The 26,943-nt window shown below is 46.2% G+C and overlaps 1 protein-coding gene across 1 annotated transcript in view; it reads left to right on the top strand.

Moving 5' to 3' along the window:
- SARAF (store-operated calcium entry associated regulatory factor) overlaps positions 1-22,286 on the top strand; it is a 475,866-nt gene extending 453,580 nt beyond the window's left edge. The window contains exon 6 of the mRNA XM_044059699.1: positions 21,899-22,286. Within this exon, the coding sequence (XP_043915634.1) occupies positions 21,899-21,924 (26 nt within the window). The 3' untranslated portion in view covers positions 21,925-22,286. The remainder of the gene's footprint in view (positions 1-21,898) is intronic.
- The last annotated feature ends 4,657 nt before the right edge of the window (positions 22,287-26,943 follow it).

The following is a 26,943-nucleotide window of genomic DNA, read 5'->3' as shown; positions in this document are numbered from 1 at the left end:
CCGCTACTTTAGAGTCATAGGCCGCTACCGGCTCCCACGTGGAGTCGGCTATGCCGCTGGAAACTCAAGGTATTGGAGCCTTGGACACTGTTCATTCAGATGGGTCCGGAGCCGCTGAGCTGGCACCGGCTTCTGAGGGTGTTTTCAGACCTAAACATCTATACATAAACCGACTTCAAAGGCAAAGACTAAAGCACCTTCAAAGACAAAGAAACAAACTCAAGAGCCATGTGGACAGGCATCCATGCCCAAAAAACAGATGCTCAAAATGTCTGAAGACTTGATTACCTTGATCAGGGGTTCCCATCCCCCTCCTGATAAGAGGCCTAGGCAAGAGACAGACTATGAATCATCAGATCAGGTTTCTATTTCTTTTTATTCCTCTTCTGATCAGGAATATTCTGTTCCCCCCATGAGGATTCTGATGCTGAAGAATCTATTCCTTCAGCTTCTCCTCCTGAAGACTATTCTTTTGGGGAAACCTTGCATACCATGAAGGGATCACTTCCACTGGGAGAGCCAAGATTTTTCAGAATCTAAAAAGAGGCTCAGAGATTTCTTTTTACTACCTCAACACAGGCCTCTAGCCATTCCACCTGTGTTAGACATTTTAGATGATGTGTTTTCAGAGTCTAGTGTGACCCCTGACTCTTTACCTCCAGCTCCTGTTAAGCCTGACAGATATTACAGGGTTCCTGACTCTCATAAATTCCTTTTCAAAAACCCTGCTGCAGACCCAGAAACTATTTCACAGGGTTCCAAAGGGGTTCAGGCTTCTGCTGCAAAAAATCCTACCCCCTCTGACAGAGATTCTAGGGCACTGGATAGATGGGGAAAAAAGGTTTACACATCTGCTACCTTCGCTATAAGGGCCTTAAACTGTCAGATGTTATGTGATCCTATCTCGCCTACATTCTGTACTGATGGGTTCGGAGCCGATCCTCGGCTCCGACTCGGCACGCTATACTATAGAACAAAGTCTCTTATTGGCTGAGCTGTCCCATATCCCAGGATGCACCACCACTGCTTCCCCAGATCTCGTTTGCCACTTTACAGCAAAGACGTGGTCTCGGACTTGGCTGAGCTAAGTTGTTATTTCTTCTAAAATTTCTGTCAGAAAGTTTTGATTAATCTACCCAAAAGCTGTTTTAACAGCTATCGTTGTTGTGTGACTGATTATTAGAGTATTTTTGTGGTGAATTTGTCTTTGTATTGAGGGAAGGATCCCGTTTAAGTTAGAGGGGCCTTGCCCTCTCGCGTGAGTGAATTTAGTGCGAGTCTTGTTGTAGTGTTAGTCGGTCAAGTATCCCGTTTCTGCTAGAGGGGTCTTGTCCTTATTTACTTATTTTCTTCACAAAATTTTTGGAAACTTTCTCTTTTGTTGTAGTGTTTGGCTGTCAGTATGTCGAAAGAGCACAGACCATCTGGGTTCAAGAAATGCTCTAAATGCAGCTACAAAATGTCCATAACGGACGATCACTCGTTGTGTGTGTATTGTTTAGGCCCTAAACATCTTCAGGAGTCATGCAGCGTTCGTCACGCTTTTTCCTCCCGAGTCCTCCAAGAGAGGAAAAACAAATTAATTTTAAAAGGGCTTATTACACCTTCTTTTGAGGAGGCTTTATCTTCTTCCTCTTCACCTTTGAAGAAAAAGAAATCGTCGGCTCCAACCAGCCCGTCGGAACCGGACACAAAGAAATCTCGGCAGGCTTCTCCATTGGCTCCACGGACTTTGGAGCCGAGGGCAGAACAGTCTGCCTTGATGCCTCCAGCCTAGACTCCTCTGGCTTCGGAGCCGACGGCTAGAGCTTCGAGAGGCGGGTCACCTTCATCGGCTCCTCTGCCTTCGGAGCCGATGAGAGTCACCCGCTCAGACTCTTCCCCTTCGGCGCCGAAGTCCTCTTCGGCTCCGAGGGAAATTGCATTGGTTGTGGAGTCTCCCTCGGCACCGATATTTATCGAGACGATTCGGAGCCGGTCCCCCAGTCCTTCGGAACCGGTGGAGAAGTCGACTCGAACTCGTTCGATCTCTTCTCGGTCTTCGAGGATGTCGGATTCGGACATCAACAGGGTACTTCAAAGGCTGTTTCAGTCTCCTGTCTTTCAAAAGTTGGTTTCGGCTCCAGCCCAGTCGGCTCCGGAGCCGATTGCCCACCCTGTTATTTTAGTTCCTCCTCCAACAGCCTCAGCACCGTTGGTGCTGGTGGAGCCGATGGAGGGTTTCGGGTCGGCTCCGACCCTTACTCCAACCCCGACCTTCGGATCGGAGTTCGGTACTCGGACCTCCTCAGTCGGCCCCGGGGGTGACGCTTCGGGACCGATGTTTTCGGTTCCAAGCCTCCCCCTCGGTGCGTCGGCTGCAGGAGTGCCGTCTACTGTTGTGGCCCCAGGGGTCGGACCTTCCCAGGACTCTGGGGGTCCGGCCTTCAGGGCCATGAGGAGTGCTTTGGCCAAATCTTCTTTGACTACCTCCACCGTCTCTCCGGCACCTTCCCTTGGCACGGAGACTGGTTCTTTTGTTGTCCCCCTGTCTCAAGACAGCGGAGCCCTGGGGCCTGAGGTCACCCCCATTGGGGGTTCCCCCCTTCCTGGAGGTCCTTCCGAGGCATCTTCGGAGGAACCCCCAAGGAAGAGACAGTGCAAGAGGAAGCACATCGACTCCCCTGACGAGTCTCTCACCTCTGACACCGACCTCGATGATGCGGAGGGGTCCCCCAAGTCGTCCTCGGATGATGTCTCCTTTGCGGACATCTTAGAAATCCTGAAGCAACGAGGCGACTGGCAGTTCAAACCCCCTTCTGCTGAGGAGTCGGTATTCCTCAAGGCCTCCTGGGTATCTCCGCCCTCCGCCTCCTGGGTATCTCCGCCCTTCGATGAGCTTCTAGATTTGATCTCTCGAAGGGCGTGGGAGCACCCGGATTCTGTGGAACCGGTGCCAGCTTGCCCCAATAAATTTCTTTCAGCCCCCCCCCCCCCCCGAAAAGGAATTTCTCTCCAAAGGTGTGGCAGTAGATGCCCTGGTGGTGGCATCTGCTACCCAACAAGATGTGGCAGAGGCGTCCACGTCCGTTCATCCTCCTAATAAAGAGTCCAGGAGCATGGATCGGTACGGGAAGTGCACCCTTACTTCAGCAGCCTTTACTTTAAGGTCTCTGAATTATCTGACGCACTTCACCAGACTTCAGAGGGATCTGGTCAAGGAACTTTCAGATACCCTCTCTGGTAACCTACCTGAGCAGTTGGCCCAGACGGTTAGCTCTCAGCTGGCTACCTTATCATCATTATTGAACTCGTCCATGAGGCTCATTTCGTATGCAGCCGAGGGGGCGAGTAGAGCGGCGGGAACAGGTGTTGCTCTACGGAGACAAGCCTGGCTCCGTCTGTCACTTTGCGGAAGCCTTCAAGTCTTCCTTTGCCGACGCTCCCTTCGATGGGTCCTCTCTGTTTGGACCCAAAGTAAAGGACACCTTGACCCGCTGTGAACAAGAGGGTAAGACCTTGACTGCAGTAGGGGCACGGTTTTCCACTCCCTTCAGGCCTTATCCCAAGGCTAGAAGAGGGGGGAAAATGTGGTTCCGTAAATCTCAAAAGGCTTACTTCTCTCAGCAGGGAGATCCCCCTTCTAGAGGCAGAGGAGGGGGAAATTTTTCAGGAAGACACCGTCCCAGAGGCGGCGGAGGCCCCCGCAACACTGGAAACCGCGAGTCCTTTCGTGGCTCTTCAACGTTCCAGCATCCCTGAAGGATTGCCCGACTGTGCAGCTCCGGAGCCAGTCGGGGGTCACTTTTCGAAGCACCTAAAGGCCTGGGAGAGTATCACTCAGGACCGATGGGTGCTCCGAATCATCGCCGGAGGTTACACCATTCCCTTTTCTCAACCCCCCCCACCATCCCAAAAAATCCCTGACGCACCACTCAGTCAACGGGATCTCGCAGCCATCAAAATCACAAAGCTGCTTCAAAAAGGAGTCATCCAACCGGTCCCCGAAGGCCAGACCAGATTAGGGACTTACTCAAGATTCTTTTTGGTGCCAAAAAAGACTGGGGACTTGAGGCCCATTTTGGATTTCAGCAAACTAAACCGATCTGTCAAGAAGTCCAAGTTCCGGATGGTCACTTTACAATCCATTCTCCCGCTGCTGGAGAAGGGTGTTTGGATGTGCTTCATAGATCTCAAGGACGCCTATTATCACATCCTGATAGATCAGGCGTCCAGGAGACACTTGCGCTTCAGCCTGGGAGACAGTCATTTCCAGTTCCGTGCACTGCCCTTTGGTCTCACCACAGCCCCCAGGGTGTTCACCAAATGTTTGGCGGTGGTGACTGCTCACCTGAGAAGTCTGATTCCAAGTGTTTCCATACCTAGACGACTGGCTCCTAACTGCCACCTCCAGGCGTCTACTCTTACAAAACCTAGCAGCCACTATATCTCTAGGCAACTCCCTAGAAATCACCTTCAATTGGGCAAAGTCTGTGTTGCTGCCATCTCAGCGCATACGGTTTATCGGAGTAGAGACAGACTCAAAGCAAATGCGGGTCTATCTTCCTACAGAGAGGATAGAAACATTACAGTCCCAAGTTTGAGCCTTGCTCCTCAAACGCCGAGCCCCAGCCAGAATGGTCCTACAACTGTTAGGTTCCATGTTGGCCACCGTCCTCCTAGTCCCCTTGGCAAGGTTACATATGAGGATTCTCCAGTGGCTCCTGTCAGTCCAGTGGTCTTATCAGGATCTCCCTCTGTCACCTCATTCTGATCACAGAGACGTGCAAACAGGACCTTCATTGGTGGCTTCTTTCCTCCAATCTGGATCAGGGGCGACCCTTCGTTCCACCTCCTCCAGTGGCCACATTGACTACGGACGCCTCCCAGACAGGGTGGGGGGGACATTACCTGGGCAGGTCAGTCCAAGGCAAGTGGCACTCAGACGAGAGTCTCCTCTACATCAACATACTGGAAATGAGGGCGGTGCTTCTATCACTGCAAGCACTACACAGTTACCTCCCCCAGGGCATGATAGCCATTCAGTCCGACAACATGTCAGTAGTCTGGTACCTGAACAAGCAGGGAGGGACCAGATCCTACCCCCTTTGCAGAGAGGCCATGAAGGCATGGGATTGGGCGATTGCAACCAAACGTTCTCTGGTAGCAACACACATTCCAGGGAGATCCAATGTGATAGCCGACAGACTGAGCAGAACTGTTCTCTCCCCTCACGAGTGGTCTCTGAACGACAGAGTGGCAATTCAGATATTCAGAAGATGGGGAACTCCTTGTTGTGACCTATTCGCAACCCCCCTCAATACGAAATGCCAACGGTTCTTCTCTCTCACCCCAGTTCCGGGGGAGATTTCCAAGGATGCCCTAGTCCAAGCTTGGCCCACCGGCCTGCTGTACGCCTTCCCACCGGTTCCCCTTCTTCCCAAGGTGATCCAGAAGGCGATTCGCTTGGAGAGCAAGATGATTCTAGTTGCCCCATACTGGCCTCGTCAAATCTGGTTTCCCTTTCTTCGGAAATATGCATTGGACGGTCCATGGTTCCTGGACCAGGTTCCGGACCTCTTGATCCATCAGTCGGGACAGCATCATCAGTCCCTCCACTCGTTGAGGTTAACAGCTTGGCTCCTCCTCTTCCGACCATAGTCAGGAACCACGCTTTGGACCACGCTTTGGACCCGGAAGTCATACATATCTTGTCCTCAGCCCACAAGACTTCTACTAAGAAAATGTATAACAGCAAATGGAAGAGATTTGCTATTTGGGCCCAACTCCGGGGGTTAGATCCTATAACTGTCCCGGTGTCAGAGGTTCTGAAGTTTTTAGCTTCTCTGTTCAATCAAGGTTCTTCGGTCTCTACCATCAAGGTTCAATTGGCAGCTATTTCCAATTTTTATGAGAGCATAGACCCACCTTTGATGAGCAACAAGTTATGTAAAGCCTTCATGAAAGGTGCTGGGCTGCTAAGGCCTCCGATTTCTCATCCCGCTCCACCGTGGGACCTTAATGTGGTATTAGGTGCTTTGACCTCTTCCCCCTTCGAACTGGCAGCAACTTGTGATTTGAAATTTCTTTCTTGGAAGACTGCTTTACTGGTTGCAATTACATCAGCCAGAAGAGTTTCGGAACTTCAAGCCCTATGTGTCAAACCACCGTACCTGGTTTTTCACAAGGATAGGGTATCCCTCAGACCGAATCCATCCTTTGTCCCTAAGGTTTGTTCTAGTTTTTGTCTGCAACAGTCATTGGAACTCCCAGTTTTCTTCCCAAAGTACTCAAACAGAGCGAAATACATCTTCCACACATTGGATGTTCACAGACAATTGCGCTTCTATCTAGATAGGACGCACCAAACACGGAAGACAGATCAGTTGTTTGTGTCCTTTTCGGACAATAAATTGGGCAAAGCCGTCACAAAAGTCACTATTGCCAAGTGGATCAGAGACTGTATCAGTCATACTTACTACATTTCTAATAAAGAGCTTACAACTACAGTGAAGGCTCATTCTACAAGGGCTATGGCTACTTCGGCAGCCTTTCATTCTAAGCTTGCCATTAGTGACATTTGTGCTGCGGCTACATGGTCTTCTCCTCACACCTTCATTTCTCATTACAACTTGGACATGGCATCTCGGGGGCGAGCTTCCTTCGGTTCCACAGTTCTCAGGAGTGTTTTCCAGTGAGCCACCCAGGAATTGGGTGCTAGGGACGCTGTCCCATCAGTACAGAATGTAGGCGAGATAGGATCACATAACATCTTTTAGTTATGTACTTACCATAACTTTAGATGTATGGGATCCATCTCGCCTACATTCCTAATAACCCACCCTCCTTCCCCTGCCTTGGAGATCAGAAGAGACCGGACGGTTCGAGTTCAGCCGTTTCATCTTGAAACACCTGGCAATATTATATCAACAGTCTATGTGTGTGTGCATGTGTGCGGACAAACAAGATCTGGGGAAGCAGTGGTGGTGCATCCTGGGATATGGGATAGCTCAGCCAATAAGAGACTTTGTTCTATAGTATAGCGTGCTGAGTCGGAGCCGAGGATCGGCTCCGAACCCATCAGTACAGAATGTAGGCGAGATGGATCCCATACATCTAAAGTTATGGTAAGTACATAACTAAACTAAACTAAAAGTTTCATATGCTCAAATATCAGCAACATGTCTTGGCATTGCTTAAACAGAAAATTTTGTTAAACTCTGAATGTGCAGAAAACAATGAAATGCAGGATATATTGCGTGCAGCTGAACAAGTTGGAAGGCATACTTTGCAATGTGGTTTTGATTCTCTGGAGGCCTCCTGCAGGGCCACATAGATCTTTTTGCCTCCCCTCACAACTTCCAACTAAAAACATTTTGCACAAGGACTTATCACAGACAGGCATGGAAAGTGGATGTCCTATCTTTCAGCTGGAAAAACCTATCAGTATATGCCTTTCCATTGCCTCTCCTCCCCAAGGTACTCCTAAAGGTCAGACAGGAGAAGCCAAAGATGATACTGATTGCCCCAGACTGGCCCCACCAGTATTTGTACCCAATCCTAAGGAATTTGTCTCACTGTCCAGCTTGGACCTTACCTCAAATACCTCATCTAATGTCCCAGCAAAACAATCCGATCCTGCACAGCCAACTCAGGACTCTAAACCTAGCAGCATGGCAGATAATGTAGTCATACAAAACACACCTCTCAGTAAAGCTGTGATGGATGTAATTTTGGAAGCCAGAAGGCCTAGTACTAGAAAATCTTAAGCTGGAAAATGGAAGAGATTCTGTGCTTGGAACCAGGCACAAGGAACTGATACAGCTGTACCAAATATCCCTCCGATTTTGCGATACCTAACGTGAGTTGCTGGACAAAGGCCTATCTTTTTCATCAATTAAAATTTATGCCTCTGCCATTTCGGCTCATTACAATACAGAGCCACCAATCTTTTCTTATCCTTTATTAAAACAGTACCTCAGAGGAGCCAAGAATTTAAGGCCTCCAAGGAGATCTCCCAACACCTGCATGGGACCTCAACTATGTCTTGGAAAAACTCACCCTGCCTCCTTTTGAGCCAGCTGCTACTGCTGATATAAAGTTTTTATCTTGGAAAACAGCTCTGCTCCTAGCAATAACTTCTGCAAGACGAGTTTCAGAGCTACAGGCACTCATGGCTGTGGTACCTTTTATCATGTTTTATCCAGACAGGGTTTCTCTGAGGACAAACCCAACATTTATGCCTAAGGTGGTATCCAGTGTGGCTCTTAACCAAACTATTCATCTGCCAACTTTTTATCCAAATCCACAGAACAAGGGGAGAGAATACTGCATTCTTTGGACGTACAGAGACAGCTTAGATTCTACTTGGACAGAACTAAAGTTTTCAGAAAAACAGAGCAATTACTAGTGGCATATGCTGCAGGATCATAAGGAAAGGCTATCTCAACGCAGACTATTTCAAAGTGGATAGGCCACTGCATTCGTTTCTGCTATTTTCACCATGGCAAGCCAGTGCCTAAGGACATTAGGCCACATTCAACCAGAGCTGCAGCCAATTCAGCAGCCTTTATCAGGGGAGTACCAACCAAAGACATTTTAGAAGCTGCTACTTGGAGTTCAGTGCACACCTTTACAAAGCACTATCATCTGCCACTCTACTCTAAATCCAGGGTAGGCTTTGCCACTGCAGTTCTGCAGGGCCTCATAGCCGCTCCTACTGCTGTTTAGCTCCAGCCTCCCAACCATAGCTTTGGGACTCTACCCAAATGTAATGACTGCAACAGTGAAATACTAAGAACATAGTACAGTTGTGTACACTTACCATAAATGTAGATGTTCAAGTGTTTTCACTGTTGCAGTCCAGGTTACCCACCACCCCCCTTTTTTCTACTGGAACTTATCTTTCCTTCTCTGATTTATACAACCTATACCCTTTTAGGGGGCACCTGACATCTGGGGCAAGAAAAACTGAAGAAAATGGTGTCGGCTGCTTCTTTTATACCCCTGACGTCAGGGAAGAGCTGACAGCAGCCGACGCAGGACCCAAGACTTTGGAATTCAGGCCGACTGAGGGCAACCTGCCAGCAGGATTACCCAAATGTAATGACTGCAACAGTGAATACACTCAAACATCTACATTTATGGTAAGTGTACACAACTGTACTTTGTCACCTTTAGTTGAGCATTGCAACATAAATAGCAACTCTCAGCTCAGTTTTTAATTTAAAACAAATTCAATATATTTATAAAACTGCATCAAGACATCCGTGACAGGACTGAAAGGAGTAGAGATGCTATATGGCTGGGCTTTTTTAATCATATTTTCTACATATGATGCACATGAAAAGTGAATGAATAGACTTTATTAGTATATGGTACCAGCGCACTTGAGCAAAAGCTTAAGTCTGGATGCAGCAGGCATTTATGCGTATAAGGGATGTGGATTACAGTAGTTGAACTGACAGTTGGTGAAAGACCCAATAAAACAAAACACTATAGCATGAATGCCACATCCCCTGCCAAGTGACATCATAAAGTGATTCATTTGATGGCACTTTTTGAGATAGTGTTCATTGCAAGCTGTGGATATTTGCTGTAACTAGATGTATTTCATGGCACACCACACAGATGGTTCAGTGAACTGAAGCTGACACAGCCAATGCCTAAACAAACAAAACAAAACAAAAATGAAAGCATTTGAATGTGCGTCTTGTCTGCCCTTTGGCACCGTGACAAGTGCTACACGCACCAGGGATCTAAACCTTGTCATCACAATAAACAAAACATGCTGGAGGGATAGGTTCCTGACCCAGAGACTCCCCAGACTCTGGAATAGATTGCCCATACATGTCAAGCAGAGTGCCTCTTTGGACCTCTTCAAGAGGAACCTTGACGATTGGATGGGAGAAAGGAAATTCACCCCAGGGATCACGTCAGTCGCCCTGCTAGACAGGGGTCCAGGGAAGTAAATAATGTGGGAAGAAATAGCCAGGGAATTGTTATGGCTAGGCTTGTATAGGCCCTAGGGCTGATAGCCTAGTACCAACCTATGAACAAGGCATCGAAGTGGGCTTGTCCTGCTGCTGAGGGTCAGCTGAAAGAAAGTCCTAGCAATCTTCTGTGTCAGTGGTTTGGAAGAGTATCCACAGGCCATTAGGTTTTGAAATCAGCTCGATGGCTCTTTATACACGTTTGAATGCTGACCCAACTTAGTATCTTATGGTTGCCAACACTCTTTATTACAACCGACACTTTTGAAGTCAGATGTTATTCATGTTTCATTGTTGCAGTCTGGGTTATCCCTGCTGTGGTAGCCCTTGGCCGGCACGAATACCAGAGTTGATGTTTTTGTGCGCCGGCTGCTGTCGCCTTTAGTCTGACGTCAGGTCATCAGTACTGTAAAGCAAGCCAGCCGACGTCATTACATCAGTCTTTCTTGCCGTGGAGCCCGTAGCAGAAGCAGTTTGCACAAGTGCCGGTCGGTCACTACCAGAAGTCGAATTTCAGCAGAAAACGTCTAAAGCTAAGTACCCCGTTGGGGACCCTTTTTTCTTGCTCTAACCAATGTCCAAAAAAGTTAATTGTCTCGCCTGTGGAAAGCAGATCCCACACCGAGGCTTTCATTCTTACTGCATCACTTGTTTAGGCCCAGACCACTATGTCCATTGTTGCCGGTTCTGTGCCCACTTTAATGCGAGAACCATTCACTGTAGAACTCTCTTTGTAGACAGTTATTTTCGTATTCTGTCTTCAAATTCCGATATGGTGTCTGTCTGCCAACAATCCGCTGATATTCTGAAAAACTGTAAAGATAGAGACAGGCCACACAAGGCTAAGCCTTCCGATGCTACTGCTAAGCAAGTTGTCAGTTCTCCGGAATTCAGTGAGTCGCTTTCGCAGCCCCTGATGCCAGACTCACTTTCTACGCAGGCCTCTGCCGAGATCTTTTCGGTGTCCAGTATGCCACAGAAATCTACTTTGTCTTCTGAGCCTTTGGCTGTCTCTGTCTCGGTTGGGTCCGGAGCCACGAAGCAGGCACCGGCTTCCGAGGAGGCCGTTCACACTACAGATGCTAGACAAAAAAAGTCTTCTCTTCCGACTACAGTTTCTCAGAGGCCGACAGATTCTCTCAGGCCTCAAAGCCAGGCCACTCCTAGAAAATCTGCTTCTAGCCACCATCTTTCTACTGCCCGCCCACCCCAAACTCATATGCTTAAAATGGTGGAGGATCTCATCTCCCTTATCCGAGGTACTCAGGCCCCCACTCCAAAAAGGAAAAGGCTTCCTTCTCCAGAAATTGTCAGACCAAGAACCTGTGGAATCTGATTATTCTGCCTTTGAAGAGTAACAACAGCCCTTAACTGTTTGAGGATTCAGATGCAGAGGAATCCATCCCATCTGCCTCCCCTCCAGAGGACCTCTCCTTCGGGGAAACCCTTCACTCCCTCAGGGAACATTTTCAGTGGGAACCTAAGGACTACCCACAGTCTAAGAAACGACTTGGACAGTTTCTGGACCTGCCCCAACACAGACCTCTGGCCATCCCACCTATTCTAGAAGTGGTGGATGATGTTTTACTTGAATCCAGTTTAGCCCCTGATGCCCTCCCTCCTGCTCCAGCTAAACCTGTCAGGTACTACAGAGTACCGGATTCTCACAAATACCTGTACAGGAACTCTGCTGCAGACTCTGAGTTCATTACACAAGGACCCAAAGGAGCTAAGACTAGTTCTGCCAAGAATCCTCTTCCCCTCTGACAAGACTCCAGAGCTCTGGACAGATGGGGTAAAAAAGTATGCAAATCTGCAACCTTATCTATCGGAGCACTCCGTTATCAGTTCCATGTTTTAAAATATCAATAACACACTTTGGAACAATTAAAATAGAAGAAGCTACCTCTCCTGATGGTGCCAACTCAAAGGAGCTGGCAGAATTACTACTCTCTGCTGGTCAAGTAGCTAAGCACACATTACAATGTGGATATGATGCCCTAGAAGCCTCTAGCTTGGCAACAGTGATGGGATCTGTTATTAGAAGACATGCATGGCTGAAGGAACAACCTCTCCCTGATCATGTCAAGTCTAAACTTATTGATGCACCCCTAGATAAGGAATGCCTGTTTGAGGAAAAAACAGAAGAGGTGCTTAAAAAGATGGTAGACAAAGTAAAATCTATGCAAGCAGTAAAATATTTATTTCACATTCAACCACCCAGATTCAGCAGGAACTTCACCTCTAAGCACTGGGCCTTCCCTGCACCCAGTAGACAGGGTCAAAGTAAGCCCCGCAGGGACAGGACATCCAGGCCCCTATCCCAGGGCCAGCAAAGAAGCAAACAATGGACCACTTCCGCCTCTAAGGGAGGGAGTTCTAAGACAAGTTTCTATGATAAGCACTCACAGTGACTCTCCCTCCTCCCTCTGCCCTCCTTTCACTCATCTAAAACTAGGAGAAAGGCTCACCCTGTTCAAGGACAATTGGGTCTCTATAAGCAAGGACCAATGGGTATTTAAAATAATTTCTCAGGGATACAGATTTCTCCTTCAGCGAGCTCCCTATTCCAAGAGGATACCCAGATCTCGCCCAAACCAGTGGGCAGAGGCATTAAAACAGGTAAAAACAGTAATATCCCAGGGGGGTAAAAGAACTTGTCCCTCTGGATCAAACAGGAAAAGGTTTTTACTCCAGACTATTCCTTTTTCCCAGAAAGGAGGGCACTTTGGCACCCCATCCTGGATCTATCCAAACTGAACACATCCTTGGTGGTCCCCAGATTCAAAATGCTAACCTTGCAGCAGCTCCTGCCTGTGCTCGCAAAAAATGCCTGGCTGGTCACACTTGACCTAAAAGATGCCTACCTCTACATCCCCATTAGGTAATCGTGCAGAAAATTCTTGCAATTCAGAGCAGGCAATCAGCACTTTCAGTTCTCTGCATTGCCCTTTGGCTTATCTACTGATCCCAGAGTATTCAACAAATGCTTGGCCCTGGCTGTAGCATTCTGCAGACCGAGAAATATACAGATTTACCCTTACCTAGACGACTGCCTCATTCAGGCGAACAGCAAAGAAAAGTTGCTCCAGGATCTTCTCTTTGTCAACAAACCCCTAACTTCCCTAGGGTTCACTGTCGACAAGAAAAAAATCAAAGCAAAACCCCACCAGGAAGATTGTTTTCCTGGGAGCTGTGCTAGACACAGCAACCCTAATGGCCTTCCTATCCCCAAAGAAGCATAGCTTCCTGCTTCTCTACTTCACCCAGCTAGCTTCCAGACATCACCTCACTGCAAGGAAGTTCCTGCAAGCCCTGGGATACATGGCATCTTGCATCCTTCTCATCCTTCTTGCCAGGCTTCACATGAGAAAGCTTCAGTGGTACTTAAAGTACCTTTGGTCTCAGCACTCTGTCTGTAGAGACCACTCTCCCACTGATGCCTTGCATAAGGGATGACTTTTCTGATGGGCAGAGACCTGTGCCATGAACAAGGGTCTTCCCTTCATCCTCCGCCCTTCCAGCCAGACCATCACCACTGACACCTCAGACATAGCTTGGAGCACTTGCCTAGCAGGCAGGGTGTACCCAAGACCTTTGGAATGCCCAGCAACTTCACTTGCATATCAGCCAGAAAGAAATGATGGCATTGAAAAATGCTGACTTCCTTCCAATCCCATCTCAGACCAGGGGTCCTCCTTATAAAAACAGACAACATCACAGTAATGTGGTACATCAGCAAGCGGGGGGGGGGGGGGGCACCCAGTCCTACCCCCTGTGCAGGTTAGCCATGAGTGTCTGGCTTACAGCCACCTCCATGGGGCTACACCTAATTGCCAGGTACTTACCAGGGATCAACAACACATTGGCAGACCACCTACGCAGAAACTTACTGGACCCCCATGAATGGGAGCTCCACAGAGAAATCTTTCTGCAAATCACTCAGGAGTGGGAGACCCCACCAGAGGTGGACCTCTTTGCCTCGCACCTCAACCACCAGCTGCACAAGTTTTGTACCAGGGAGTATCACCTCCTAGCATGGAAGGAGGTACTAGGAGCTCCCTCTTTGTGTACACATACCCTCCTCTGCCCCTTATTCCCAAGGTTCTGATCATAATAAGCGAGGAGAGACTAAAGGCCATCCTCATCAGTCCAGATTGGCCCAGACAGCATTGGTACCCTGTACTATGCAGTCTGACCTTACAGCCCCCGAAGCTGCTTTCCCTAAGGTCAGACCTCTTGACCCAGGAGAGGGGGAAGGCACTGCACCCAGACCTACAGACTCTCAAACTTTCAACATGGCTTGTACACTAAAAACTAACAAGAAGTCACTGTTAAGCAAACTGGTCCTGGACATCATCACAGGCCAGGAGGCCCAGCACAAGAAAATCTTATGCAGGCAAATGGAAAAGATTCTGCTCCTGGAAACAATCAGAAGGGGGCAGTACCTCCCAACCTTCCATCCCTCTCATCCTGGATTACTTAGCAGAGTTGCTAAATAGTGGCCTGTCCTTCTCTATTAAAATCCATGCCTCTGCCATTTCTGTCCATTATTATTCAGACCCACCCCTCTTCTCTCATCCTGTGATTAAGCAGTTTCTTAGAGGGGCTTTTAATATCAGTCCCAGAAGACTTCCTACTCCACCCTGGGACCTGAATTGTGTTAGAGAAACTAACCTTACCTCCTTTTGAGCCTGCCACTTAAGCAGAATTGAAATACCTCTCCTGGAAGACTGCCTTCCTACTAGCTATCACCTCAGCCAGAAGGGTCTCAGAACTTCAAGCTCTCATGGCTGTTGAGCCCTTCGTAATTTTCCATGCAGACAGAGTCTCCCTGAGGACTAATCCCTCCTTTATGCCCAAGGTGGTATCTGATGTGACCCTTAACTAAGCCATACACCTTCTTTCCCAACCCTCAAAACAAAGGGAAAAGAATTCTACACTCACTACACGTGCACAGACAACTCTGATACGATCTGGGCCGCACTAAGCCATTCAGAAAAACTGACCAGCTTCTTGTAAGCTTTGCCCCAGGGGCAGAGGAGAAGCCCATCTCCAAATAAACCCATTTCTAAATGGATTTCACACTGTATCCATTTTTGCTACAGACTACATGGGAAACCCATTCCTAAGTCGATGCATACCCACTCAACTACGGCAACCTCCACTTCCACTGCCTTTCTCAGAGGAGTACCTACCAGGGACATCTTGGAAGTGGCCACTTGGACCTCTGTCCATACCTTTACAAAGCATTACCACCTGCCTCTCTTTTCTAAGTCTAGGGCAGGTTTGCCTCTGTAATTCTGCAGGGCCTCCTGACCAATACCTAGGACTCTACCTATCCTTCCACCCTTTACCTCAGCTTTGGGAATCCTCACACAGGAGATGACTGCAACAGTGAAACACGAAGAACATAATACAGTTGTGTACCCTTACCATAAATGTAGATGTTCGAGTGTATTCACTGTTGCAGTCTTGGATGTCCTTCAAGAATGCAACTGCAGTCCTGACATATGGGTTGTCCTGCCTCAGGCAGCCCTTCGGTCGGCCAGATTCCAAAGTCTGGGTCCGGCGTCGGCTGATGTCGCCTCTTCCCCGACGTCAGAGCGGCTGGGGTATAAAAGCATTAGCCGACGCCATCTTCTTCAGTCTTTCTTGCCGCGAGGTGCCCAAAGCAGAAGCAGTTCGCAAGTGCCGGTCGGCCAGCTCCTGTGTTTTCAGACCCGAAGTCATCAAAAATCTAAGTACCCCATTGGGGAACCTTTTCTTGCCTCAGCCGATGTCAGATAAAACTGCAAAAGTTAATAATTGCTTGTCTTGTGGTAAACAAATACCTCATAAGGACTTCCATTCTTACTGCCTTCCCTGCCTCGGCCCAGACCACGACGTCTCGGCCTGTGCTGCCTGTGCTTGCTTCAATAAGCGCACACTTAGGCGCCGGGCAGAATTTGCTGAAGACTTTTTTGGGGAAAATTACTCCTATATCATGCCGTCGGAACTACCAACAGCACATATTTCCAAAAAACGGAAGGACCGGGACCAACATTCGCGGCCCGCGACTTCCACCGACACCACGCTAAAGCCTACCGCGAGTGCATTGGTCTCTTCGGAGGCGGTAATTCAACCGCTCCAGGCCGACGACACCGCTTTACCGCACACTTCGGTCCCGGAGGCTACCCCGGTGCCGGTTGTTGGTTTTCCTCCTGAAACCGAAGCCCAAGATTTGCCTGACACCATACCGGTGGACAAAGTTACTCCAGCACGTGGGGCAGCTAGGCCTTCTGTGTCTATGTCCATCAAGGCCTACACACGTGCTAAGGCTGCCAGCCAAGCTAAGTCTCACCCTCCTAAATCTTTTTCACAGGGTCCCACTTCTGATAAACAGATCATGACTTTAGCTGCAGATCTAATTTCTTTAATCAGGGGCTCTCAGGCTCATCCAGACAGAGGTTCTCAGCCGCCTTCAGACAGAAGGCCTAGGGTTGAGCAGGCAGATACCCTTTCCTCAGATGAAGCCTCTGGTGAGTCAGGCCATTCAGATTCCCAGGAAGAATCCTTCCCGGCCTACGAGGATTCTGATGCTGATGAATCCATTCCCTCTGCCTCTCCTCCTGAGGATATTTCTTTCCGGGAAATTCTCCACTCCATGAGAGAGCATTTTCAGTGGCAGGGCCAGGATTTCTCCGACTCCAGGAAAAGGCTTGGACTTTCCTTAAGTTACCCCAGCACAGGCCTTTAGCTATACCCCAGTGTTAGATGTATTGGATGATGTGTTCTCAGACTCCAGTACTTCTCCTGATTCTCTCCTCCTGCTCCTGTCAAGCCAGACAGATATTACAGGGTTCCTGAAACTCATAAACATCTCTTTAAGGCCCACTCTGTTGATCTAGAAACTATTTCTCAGGGGCCCAAAGGAGTGGCCACTTCCACGCCAAAAATCCTTTGCCCGCAGACAGGGAATCTAGGTCCCTGGAGAGGTGGGGTAAAAAAGTTTATACCTCATCCACTCTTGCCATGAGGGCACTTAACTGTCTTTTTCATATGTTTCAGTATCAGGATTTCTTGATGGATGATTTGCAGAAAAGTTAGCCTCTCCTGAGCCTTTAGATAGAAAGGCCTTGCAGGATTTGGTTCATAATACTCAGCAGGTTATCAATCATTTTCTTCAGTGTGGTTATGATGCATTGGAAGCTTCATGTAGGGCAGCTATGACAGGGGCCGTCATACGTAGACATGCTTGGTTGAAAGAACAGACATTGCCAGATCATGTTAAAGTAAAGCTTCTAGATGCACCTCTGGAAAAAGACAAGCTATTTGGTGCTAATGCACAGGGTGTGTTGAAATCAATTGAGGAAAAGGCTAAATCAGTACAAACAGTCAAAGATTTCCTCCAGCTTCAGCCACCAAGGTTCAGTAGGAATTGGCCTTCGAAGAATTGGTCCTTTCCAGACACTGACAAGTTCCAAAGGGGAAAAAACAGGCGTGCTCGAGGTAGAGGGCAATACCGAGGCTCCTACAGGGGCCGCCAATGGCAACCAACTAATCAGAGAAGTGGCGCAGGGACTTCTACTGCTCCACAGGGACAATCACAATGACTTGACTTTGACACCGCCGACCAAGGCTCAAAGAGAAGCACCTTTAGGCGGAAAATTATCTTTATTTTCAAAAAATTGGCACGTTTTTACAAAGGAAAAATGGATTTTGGATATAATAGACAAAGGTTACAGGTTCCACTTCCATACCTTACCAACAAGACAAGGCATGCCAAACCTGCCACAAAATCAAAGGGCAAAGGCACTCATACAAGTTTCAAAGCTGCTACAAATCAAAGCAATAGAAAAGGTTCCTCCTCAGGAACAAGGCCAGGGATTCTACTCAAGACTGTTCCTTGTTCCAAGAAAAGAAAAGCAATTTAGACCTATACTGGACTTGTCCGCTCTAAACACTTTTCTCATTGTGCCAAAATTCAAAATGCTGACGTTACAGCAACTTCTTCCCATGCTGGGCAAGGGGTCTTGGCTGGTTACTCTGGACCTCAAGGAGGCATACCTGCATGTCCCAATCAGACATAGCTGCAGAACATACCTCAGATTTCTTGCAGGGTCAGAGCATTATCAATTCTCAGCATTGCCTTTTGGCTTATCTACTGCACCCAGAGTATTCACAAAATGACTGGCATCAGTAATTGCACATTGCAGACTTCAGGGGATACAAATATACCCTTACCTGGACGACTGCCTTATACAAGCGGACAGCAAGCAAGCCTTGATAAGAAACTTGGACTATGTCATTCACTTACTACAGGCTTTGGGATACACAGTCAACATTCAAAAATCAAGACTACTGCCATCCCAACAAATAATTTTTCTAGGAGCCAAACTGGACACAAACTCACAAATGGCTTTCCTCACAGAAGAAAAACAAGAACAATTACCAGATTACTTCAAAAGCCTAGCAAAGCACACCCAGATGACTGCAAGGAAAATCATGCAGGCCCTGGGTTTCATGGCATCTTGCATTCTTCTGATTCCACTGGCAAGACTACACATGAGAAAACTATAATGGTACCTAAAAAGTTTATGGTCTCAACACAGCCACAACTTAGAAGCAATTATTCCACTCATTCCATGTCTACAAAAGGAATTTTTGTGGTGGGAACAAGCAAGCCAGCTAAACAAAGGCATGTCTTTCAACAAACCTCAAGCAAGCCAAACCATTACAACAGACGCCTCAGATCATGGATGGGGGGGCGCACATGGAGGGCAGATGCATTCAAGGGCAATGGGCACCCCGAGAATTGCATCTGCACATCAATCAAAAAGAGATGTTGGCAGTGATTCATGCAATCGAGGCCTTCGGAAAATTTCTTCAGCAAGGCCATCTGCTAATAAAGACAGACAACACCACGGTTATGTGGTACATAAACAAGCAGGGAGGCACCCATTCTTACCCCCTCTGCAGACTAACAATGACTCTTTGGGAAAAGTCCCTGAAACTGAACATACAGTTGCAATCCCAGTTTGTCCCAGGCAAGGACAATGTTCTGGTGGACAGAAACATTATGGACCCGCACGAATGGATGTTGCATCCAGACATTTTTTCACAAATAACTCATGCATGGGGAAGGCCGGACATAGATCTCTTTGCCTCACACCTCAATCATCATCTGAAGAAGTTCTGCTCAAGGACACACCATCCTCAAGCCTGGAGAATGGATGCTCTCTCCTTCAGCTGGAATTCTCTAACAATCTATGCATTTCCACCTCTACCATTAATGACCAAGGTGTTACTGAAGATCAAAGCAGAACAACCGAAAGGCATTTTGATAGCTCCAGACTGGCCAAGACAGCACTGGTATCCATTACTAAGGAGCATAACTCGCACCAAGCCATGGCTCCTGCCTCAATGGTCTCTGCGTATAACTCAGCACAGTTACAGGACTGTTCATCCCAACCTGCAAACATTGCAACTGACAGCTTGGAGGGTTCCATGACTTTTCCCCATATCTCTCTCTCCAAAAAAGTTCAAGAGATCTTACTGGAAGCACACAGGCCTTCCACCAGAAAAACTTATTCAGCCAAATGGAAGAGATTCAACATCTGGAATGCCAACAAGGGTCAGGATGCATCAGTAATGAGCATCCCACAGATACTAGAATACTTGGCAGAAATGCTTCACAATGGCCTTTCATATTCTTCCATAAAGATACATGCTTCAGCAATTTCAGCAAAATACAACTGTGATCCACCTGTGTTTTCACATCCTTTGCTAAGACAGTTTCTAAGAGGGATAAAGAATATTAAACCTCCAAGAAAACCACCAGTGCCTGCATGGGACCTCAACTTCGTCTTGGAAAAATTAACTCTTCCTCCTTTTGAGCCAGCAGCATCTTCAGAATTGCAATTTCTCTCCTGGAAAACAGTTTTCCTGTTGGCAATTACTTCAGCAAGAAGAGTCTCGGAGATGCAGGCCCTCATGGCAGTACTTCCATTTCTCATTTTCCATCAGGACAGAGTCTCTTTAAGAACCAATCCTTCATTCATGCCAAAAGTGATATCCAGGGTTTCTCTAAATCAAGCAATTCACCTGCCTACTTTCTTTCCCAATCCTCAAAATAAAGGAGAAAAGCTTCTGCACACTTTGGACATACACAGGCAATTGCGCTACTACTTGGACAGAACAAAGGCCAAAAGAAAGTCTGACCAACTATTTGTAGCTTACGCTGCTGGAGTACAAGGAAAGGCAATTTCCAAACAAACAATTTCAAAATGGATTGGAAACTACATCAGATTTTGCTACTCTTTTCATGGAAAAGGTGTGCCAGCCAATATCAGGCCACACTCCACCAGAGCTACAGCCACCTCCACAGCCTTTCTAAGAGGGGTGGCTACAAAGGACATTCTAGAAGCTGCTACATGGAGCTCCGTGCATACATTTTCCAAACATTACAACCTGCCTTTATATTCCAGATCCCGAGCAGGCTTTGCTTCTGCAGTCCTGCAGGGCATTTTAGCTACACCATCCTTATCTTAGATCCTACCACCCCCAGCTTGGCTATGGTGTTCAACCCATATGTCAGGACTGCAGTTGCATTCTTGAAGGACATAGTACAGTTTTGTACCTACCATAAATGTAGATGTCCGATAGATGTGCAACTGCAGTCAGGTTTTCCCTCCCTCCTACCCCTCTGTAATTCTCTTTTTTAGGGTCCACTCCCCCTTTTTCAAATTAGCTGGGGATATCTGTTATGGTGTATCTGTTTATTACTGTTGTGCATGTCTGGAATTTTTATCCATTCTCTAAATTTAGCCTTCCTTGGAGGGCACCTGGCATCTGGGGCAAGAAACACTGAAGAAGATGGCGTCGGCTGATGCTTTTATACCCCAGCCGCTCTGACGTCGGGGAAGAGGCGACAACAGCCGACGCCGGACCCAGACTTTGGAATCCGGCCGACCGTAGGGCTGCCTGAGGCAGGACAACCTATATGTCAGGACTGCAGTTGCATATCTATCAGACATCTACATTTATGGTAGGTACAAAACTGTACTTTTCCCTCCCTCCATCCCCCGTTTAACTTCTTTCCCTGGGGGACACATGCTTCCCAAGGTGGCTCTTAGCCACCAGGACCACTTCTCTCTTTTCCCTTGTGCTTCTGATGTGTTAGGGCAAGAAAAACTGATGATGTAACGTCAGCCGCTTTTCTTTATAGTACTGATGACCTGATGTCCGATTACAGGTGACAGCAGCCGGCGCACAAAAACATTGACTCTGGTATTCGGGCTGGCCGAGGGCTACCACAGCAGGGATAACCCACAGGTGATGGCTGCAACAGTGAATACACTCTAACATCTACATTTATGGTAAGTGTACACAACTGTACTTTCTTTTGCATTTTAATAGCTGTAATGATCACCAACACTGACCTGCTACTTGAGATAACAACATTGTAGTTAGAGGACTTCAAAAAAGTATCTTGTAACGCCTGTTAAGATTCATCTGTGTTCAGAATGACATCAGAAATCCTGCAGGATGTGAACAGTACTGTATGCACTGAAAGCCATTTCGCAAGTATAAGTCTTAAAATGCATTTGTAGTAGGAAGACCTCATTCATATTCATTTAAGGGCATGGGATCAACAAGACCATGAGGGATGCTATATGAGCATGTGAGAGCACCACCTGGTGGTGGATTAGTACATTGCTTGGATATGTCTGCAAGCCGGCACCTAAACAACTTTGTATTTCAGTGTAGAATGCATTTTAGCCCTAAGCATTTGTATATTTCTTTATTCTTAATAAATGATGGTGCAGATGTATGAGATTGGAACTATTCAGAACTGAACATCTTTCTTTAGAGAATTATATAGCTTGTCTCTGTAGAACATATAGCAGACTAATTATTAATGTCATTCTCATCTTTCATTTTAGGTTTTGGTGGAACTAAAAGAAGATGAAAAGAGATGGAATTGTTTTTATTCAAGAAACCTATTTATGTTGCTTCTTTGAAAGTTTTAGGTGTAAATGAGCTGTGAAATTATTTTAGACTGTTAATGATTTAGCAATTAAGACTGTTTTTATTTCTGTTCAAAACTGTGCCTGGTGCAATGACATATGCTCTCTTTCTGGTGTACATATCCTCTACATTCTGGAGTATCTGCATTATTTTTCCGACCGTATACCGATAATGTTGCTATTACTGAAAATATTTGCAGAAGTTTTATAAGACTAATGTGAAATGTTAGCTTGTATTTGTAAATCAAAAATATTTTAAGCATGCACTGAATGAGAAAAAAAATATATATATATATTGTTAAACTCTCAAAATGTTTTCCAATTAATTTGCAAACATTGTCTAGTTATCTTACAGTTAACTCTTTCTCTAAATTACTATTTTAGTATTGTGTAGTGTGTGTCCAACAGTCCTCTTGAAAAGTTTACGGTCTTGGCTTATTGCGGCTTAACATGGTTTAACTTTGGGTGTTCTTTTTGCCCACCCCCCCCCCCTTTTTTTTTTTTTACAGTCAGCCATTCATTTTTACTGAGTACTCAGAGCTTCCATATTTCATACTATCTAAATACTTACTACAGACCAGTAGGAAGTTTAGGAATATTAACAGAGTTCAGAAATGCAGAGATCTTATCTCAGTAAACATCCCTTATGGTAAGCGATAGGATTACCTTTTCTGAGGACTATCATTTGGCACAATGTTTTGTATTATGTTTTTCTTGCTTTCATGAGCACATGTACCTCCTGCTGATGCACATAATCTCATGAGCCACACATAGGAGTACAAACCTAAACTTGTCAACACCACATTTTCCATTTCTATACTGCCCCTCATGCAGTTCAAATCTTGACCTTACAGTTCAGTATAGGAAAGCTGCCATGTTTATTGCTAAAGAAGCTTATATTGTCAGTGTATTTGTGGAACCATTTTACTGCATAAGACTTCCAGTAGTGCTGCTTTTACTGCCTGGGGGAGGAGTACAACATGGAGTGCCAGAAGTATTAATGTTTTATCCTGGCTGCTGGAAGGAGGATGCACCAGAATTTTGAGACCTATGAATGTAAAAACTTTTAGGATGGCTTGTTTGGAAGATAACAAGTGCATGGATTTGATGGATAGTCTCATAATTGTTGTTGGCATGGGCCTGAGATGGAGAATAATGTAAAGGAACACAAGACCAGATATTGCCAAAGCTGCCTCTAATCCAGTTCTACTGAACAGACAGTCTCTACTGCCAGGGAATATGTGACTCCTTCCTTATGTTACTAGGAATCATATTTGCACAACTTATCTGCTGATGGGTTTGACCAGCAATATAAACAGGAGACGCATTCTCCAAGCAACCATTTTTGGGAGTTAGTTCCTGGGTTCAAAGACCATCCCTTCCAACCTAAAACATATGGCAGATGGTCTTCTTACATGACATGGGTCCTCAAATCCCAGTGACAGCTCTGTGTTTGAACATGAGAAAGGGAACAATGTACTCTTGTCCTTCCAGAGTTACTGCATATTTGGTAAGAGATGGAGTATCAACTATCCCTCCTGTTGCTTTTGGGCAAGCAGCTATCCTTGGGACTTTATAACTTTGGGTCCTGGTAGGATTTCAGTATGAAGGTGTGGGAGTACACCCTCAGGGAATTCAGTTTGTTACAATCATAGTGCTCTCTGCAACACTGTCATGAGCAGGCTTACCATTTGGTATGCATTTCTATACTCTTTGGGGATGCATCCCCCTGAACACATCTACCACAGTACACCTAAGCAGTTTGGTGAGTGCAGGCCAGCTTTTTCCAGAGCTAATGAGAGAACAGAATCTTCCTACCCTTCTGAATCTGTGTGAGAGGGTGATTGAGGTTATTGCTTCTGAGTTGGAGATAGATAATGAAACATCCTTTTCTGATAGCTGCCCCAGATGACTCCTTGTTTTGGACAGTCGCTTGAGTTCATAAAGTCCACTTTGGACAAGCATTTCATTCCTCTTCCTCCTCGTCAAAAGGAGCTTAAATATATGAGGAAAAAATGTGAAGGTCCCCTCATTAGCTGGGCTGAGATTGCAAGTTGGTCAGTCTGCGATCAGTGTTGTACTGAGAAAAAATATATATATTGTTAAACTCTCAAAATGATTTCTACTTAATTTGCAAACATTGTAAACAGAATATAATTATTATAACTTGGAACCACCCACATTCTGGTGATCATGCTCTCAAAATCTATTATGCTCTCTTAAAAAAACCCACAAGTGCTATCCAGTCAAGGTGTCCATGATCACATTTATATGTGAAGTTTTCCATCCATCTTAGTTTCAGGAGATTACAGCAAAGATCCAACTTGCCACTATATAAATAGTTCATGTCTTTGAAAAAAATGTGAATAAAAGAGTATTTTCCACTGCTGTTATAGTTTACAGGCCCTTAATTATCTGTCACTTTTCCCAGTCTGGAGATGATGGCAGAGTCCCTACATTTTGAGTTAGATGAGTTTCATGAGAAGACACAATGACTTTATTTGTGGACTTCCATGCCTCCTGTTTTATCTTTTATTGTATTAATGGTGTGGCCTGGGTGGTAGCATCTGTGATGCTGTTGTATTTGCTGTCACATCTTAAATTCCCCTTTGTTATGAAAGGGTTGAGAAGGATGTCTCATCTTGGGAGGAAATTTTCTTTAGACAAGTTTCTCAGGACATGTTAGAAGACTTGCAAAAGAAGAAAAAGGATTTGACCATAGAGACCACAGTAAGTCTAGGGTTGGTTTCTCCCTCTTTCCCCAGATCCCCAGTAAGACTCCTCACTGGCACAGCTGTGGATCTGAGTCCTTAGCTAGGGTTCCAAGCCAAGTCCTCCAACACACTCTCTGTCCAATGAGTATGTGTCCCTGCACAGTTAGCTGACACACACACACTCTTGGAGATTTGTTTTACACACACACACACACACACACACACACACACACACACACACACACACACACACACCTGGGAAAGGCTGACACAGGTTTACTAGCTATGCCCCCTTCTGCCCAGACTGTAAGGTAGTTACCACTGCCACCAGAACCCCATATCAGCTACTAAAGTGTGGCCAATCCCACTGTGTAATGTTAATATTAATCCAAATGGTAGTTTGGCCAAGAGCCAGGCTATTATGAGTGTCCTGTACAGTGTCACCAAATAGATATGCAAGTAGTCTAAGAGCTTAAATATCTCTTAACTGTCCAGCCACAATTGAAAGGTTGAAATATATTTAATAATAAATAATAAAAGAACAAAACAATACTCGGTAAGTAATCAATTACATCAGAGTTCAAAATCACAGGAAATGTTTAAAACAGCACTACAGGACAGTCTCAGATAAATAAAGAAAACATCTAAGCTATACTTTACTATATTCCTTTCTGAATCTAAAAGAGTTACTGTGCCCTAAAAACTTACTTACAGAAAAACAAGTAGGCAGAAGTGGTGAGTGGATAATGTTCATCATGTTTCACTGTTGCAGTCCTTACAAAATGGGTTATCCGGCTCCCGGTAGCCCACAGTCAGCCAGAATACAAAAGTCCTTGGTATATAGGTTCATAGGTTGGTACTAGGCTATCGGCCCTAGGGCCTATGCAAGCCTAGCCATAACAATTCCCTGGATATTTCTTCCCACGATATGTACTTCTCCAGGCCCCTGTCTAGCAGGGCGACTGACATGATCCCCGGGGTGAATTTCCTATGACTGACATGATCCCCGGGGTGAATTTCCTATCTCCCATCCAATCATCAAGGTTCCTTTTGAAGAGGGCTAAAGAGACGCTCTGCTTGATATGTATGGGCAGTCTATTCCAGAGTAGGGGGAGTCTCTGGGTCAGGAACCTATCCCTCCAGCATGTTTAGTTCATTGTGATGACAAGGTTTAGATCCCTGGAGCGTGTGGCTCTGAGGGATTGGGATTTCTTTTAAGTGGAGCATGTCCAACAGCTCAGGGTTTGACATGGCCTTGTATGTTAAGCAGAGATCGCCTCTGAGTAGATGATATGCCACAGAGTATAGCTGGAGTTTTTTTTAGACGGTCAGTATTTGGCATCTGCTTTAGGCCTGTGATTCTTTTAGTGAGGTATTTCTGTGGCCTTTCAAGCTGTTGCAGATGTCTTGTGAGGTACATACCAAACAGGGCATTATACTCTATAATGGGTCTAATGAGGGATGAGTACAGTGGGACAATGACCTCCTTTTTTCTGGATGAAAAGCCCTTAGTGATGAGGTATGCCACATAGAAGGATTTCCTGACTGTTGTGGCAATGTGGTTATCGAAAGTGAGACCACTGTCCACCTGTGTCCCTAAGTCTCTCATCACACTTTCGATGTTTAGTGTCCTGCCACCTATGTGGTAATTCATGGGTACATGTTTTTTTCCAAAGGGGATAACTATACATTTCTTGGCATTAAGCTTGAGCCCATGGCTCTGGCACCAGGCATCTGTTTCTGTAAGGCCCTTTTGTAGAATATCCACATCATTTGGGGATTCAATAATGGCTCCCAGTTTGCAGTCATCTGCAAACTTTGTTAGCCAGAGTCCCTTAGTGTTGGCCTGTACTTCAGAGAAGTAGATGCCAAACAAGAGTGGTCCCAGGACTGAACCCTGAGATACTCTACTTGTCACTTGTCTGGAGCTGGATTTGGAGTCGGCTACTTTTACTGTCTGGGTTCTGTCAGTAAGCCAGTTAGCAACCCATCAAGTGACGTAGGGATTTTATGCCCAGCTTAGTAAGTTTATCTATGATTCCAGAGTGGGGGATGGTGTCAGGCCTTGGCGAGGTCCAGATAGGCTGTGTGGACTGCCTTACCTCATCCACAGCTCTGGAGACCGATTCAAAGAAGTCGGTCAGATTCAGGAGACAAGATCGGCCCTTCACAAACCCAAACTGGGTGGGGTCTAGTGTTTGAAGGTTGCCAATGTCTTTGTTTATAAGTTCCATGATAATTCGTTCC

This window comes from Protopterus annectens, chromosome 17.part0, assembly GCF_019279795.1.
Source record: "Protopterus annectens isolate FY-2018-M chromosome 17.part0, PAN1.0, whole genome shotgun sequence".
NCBI lineage: Eukaryota > Metazoa > Chordata > Ceratodontiformes > Protopteridae > Protopterus > Protopterus annectens.
Note: the sequence above shows the minus strand (reverse complement) of the source record. Positions and strands in the feature narration are given on the sequence as shown.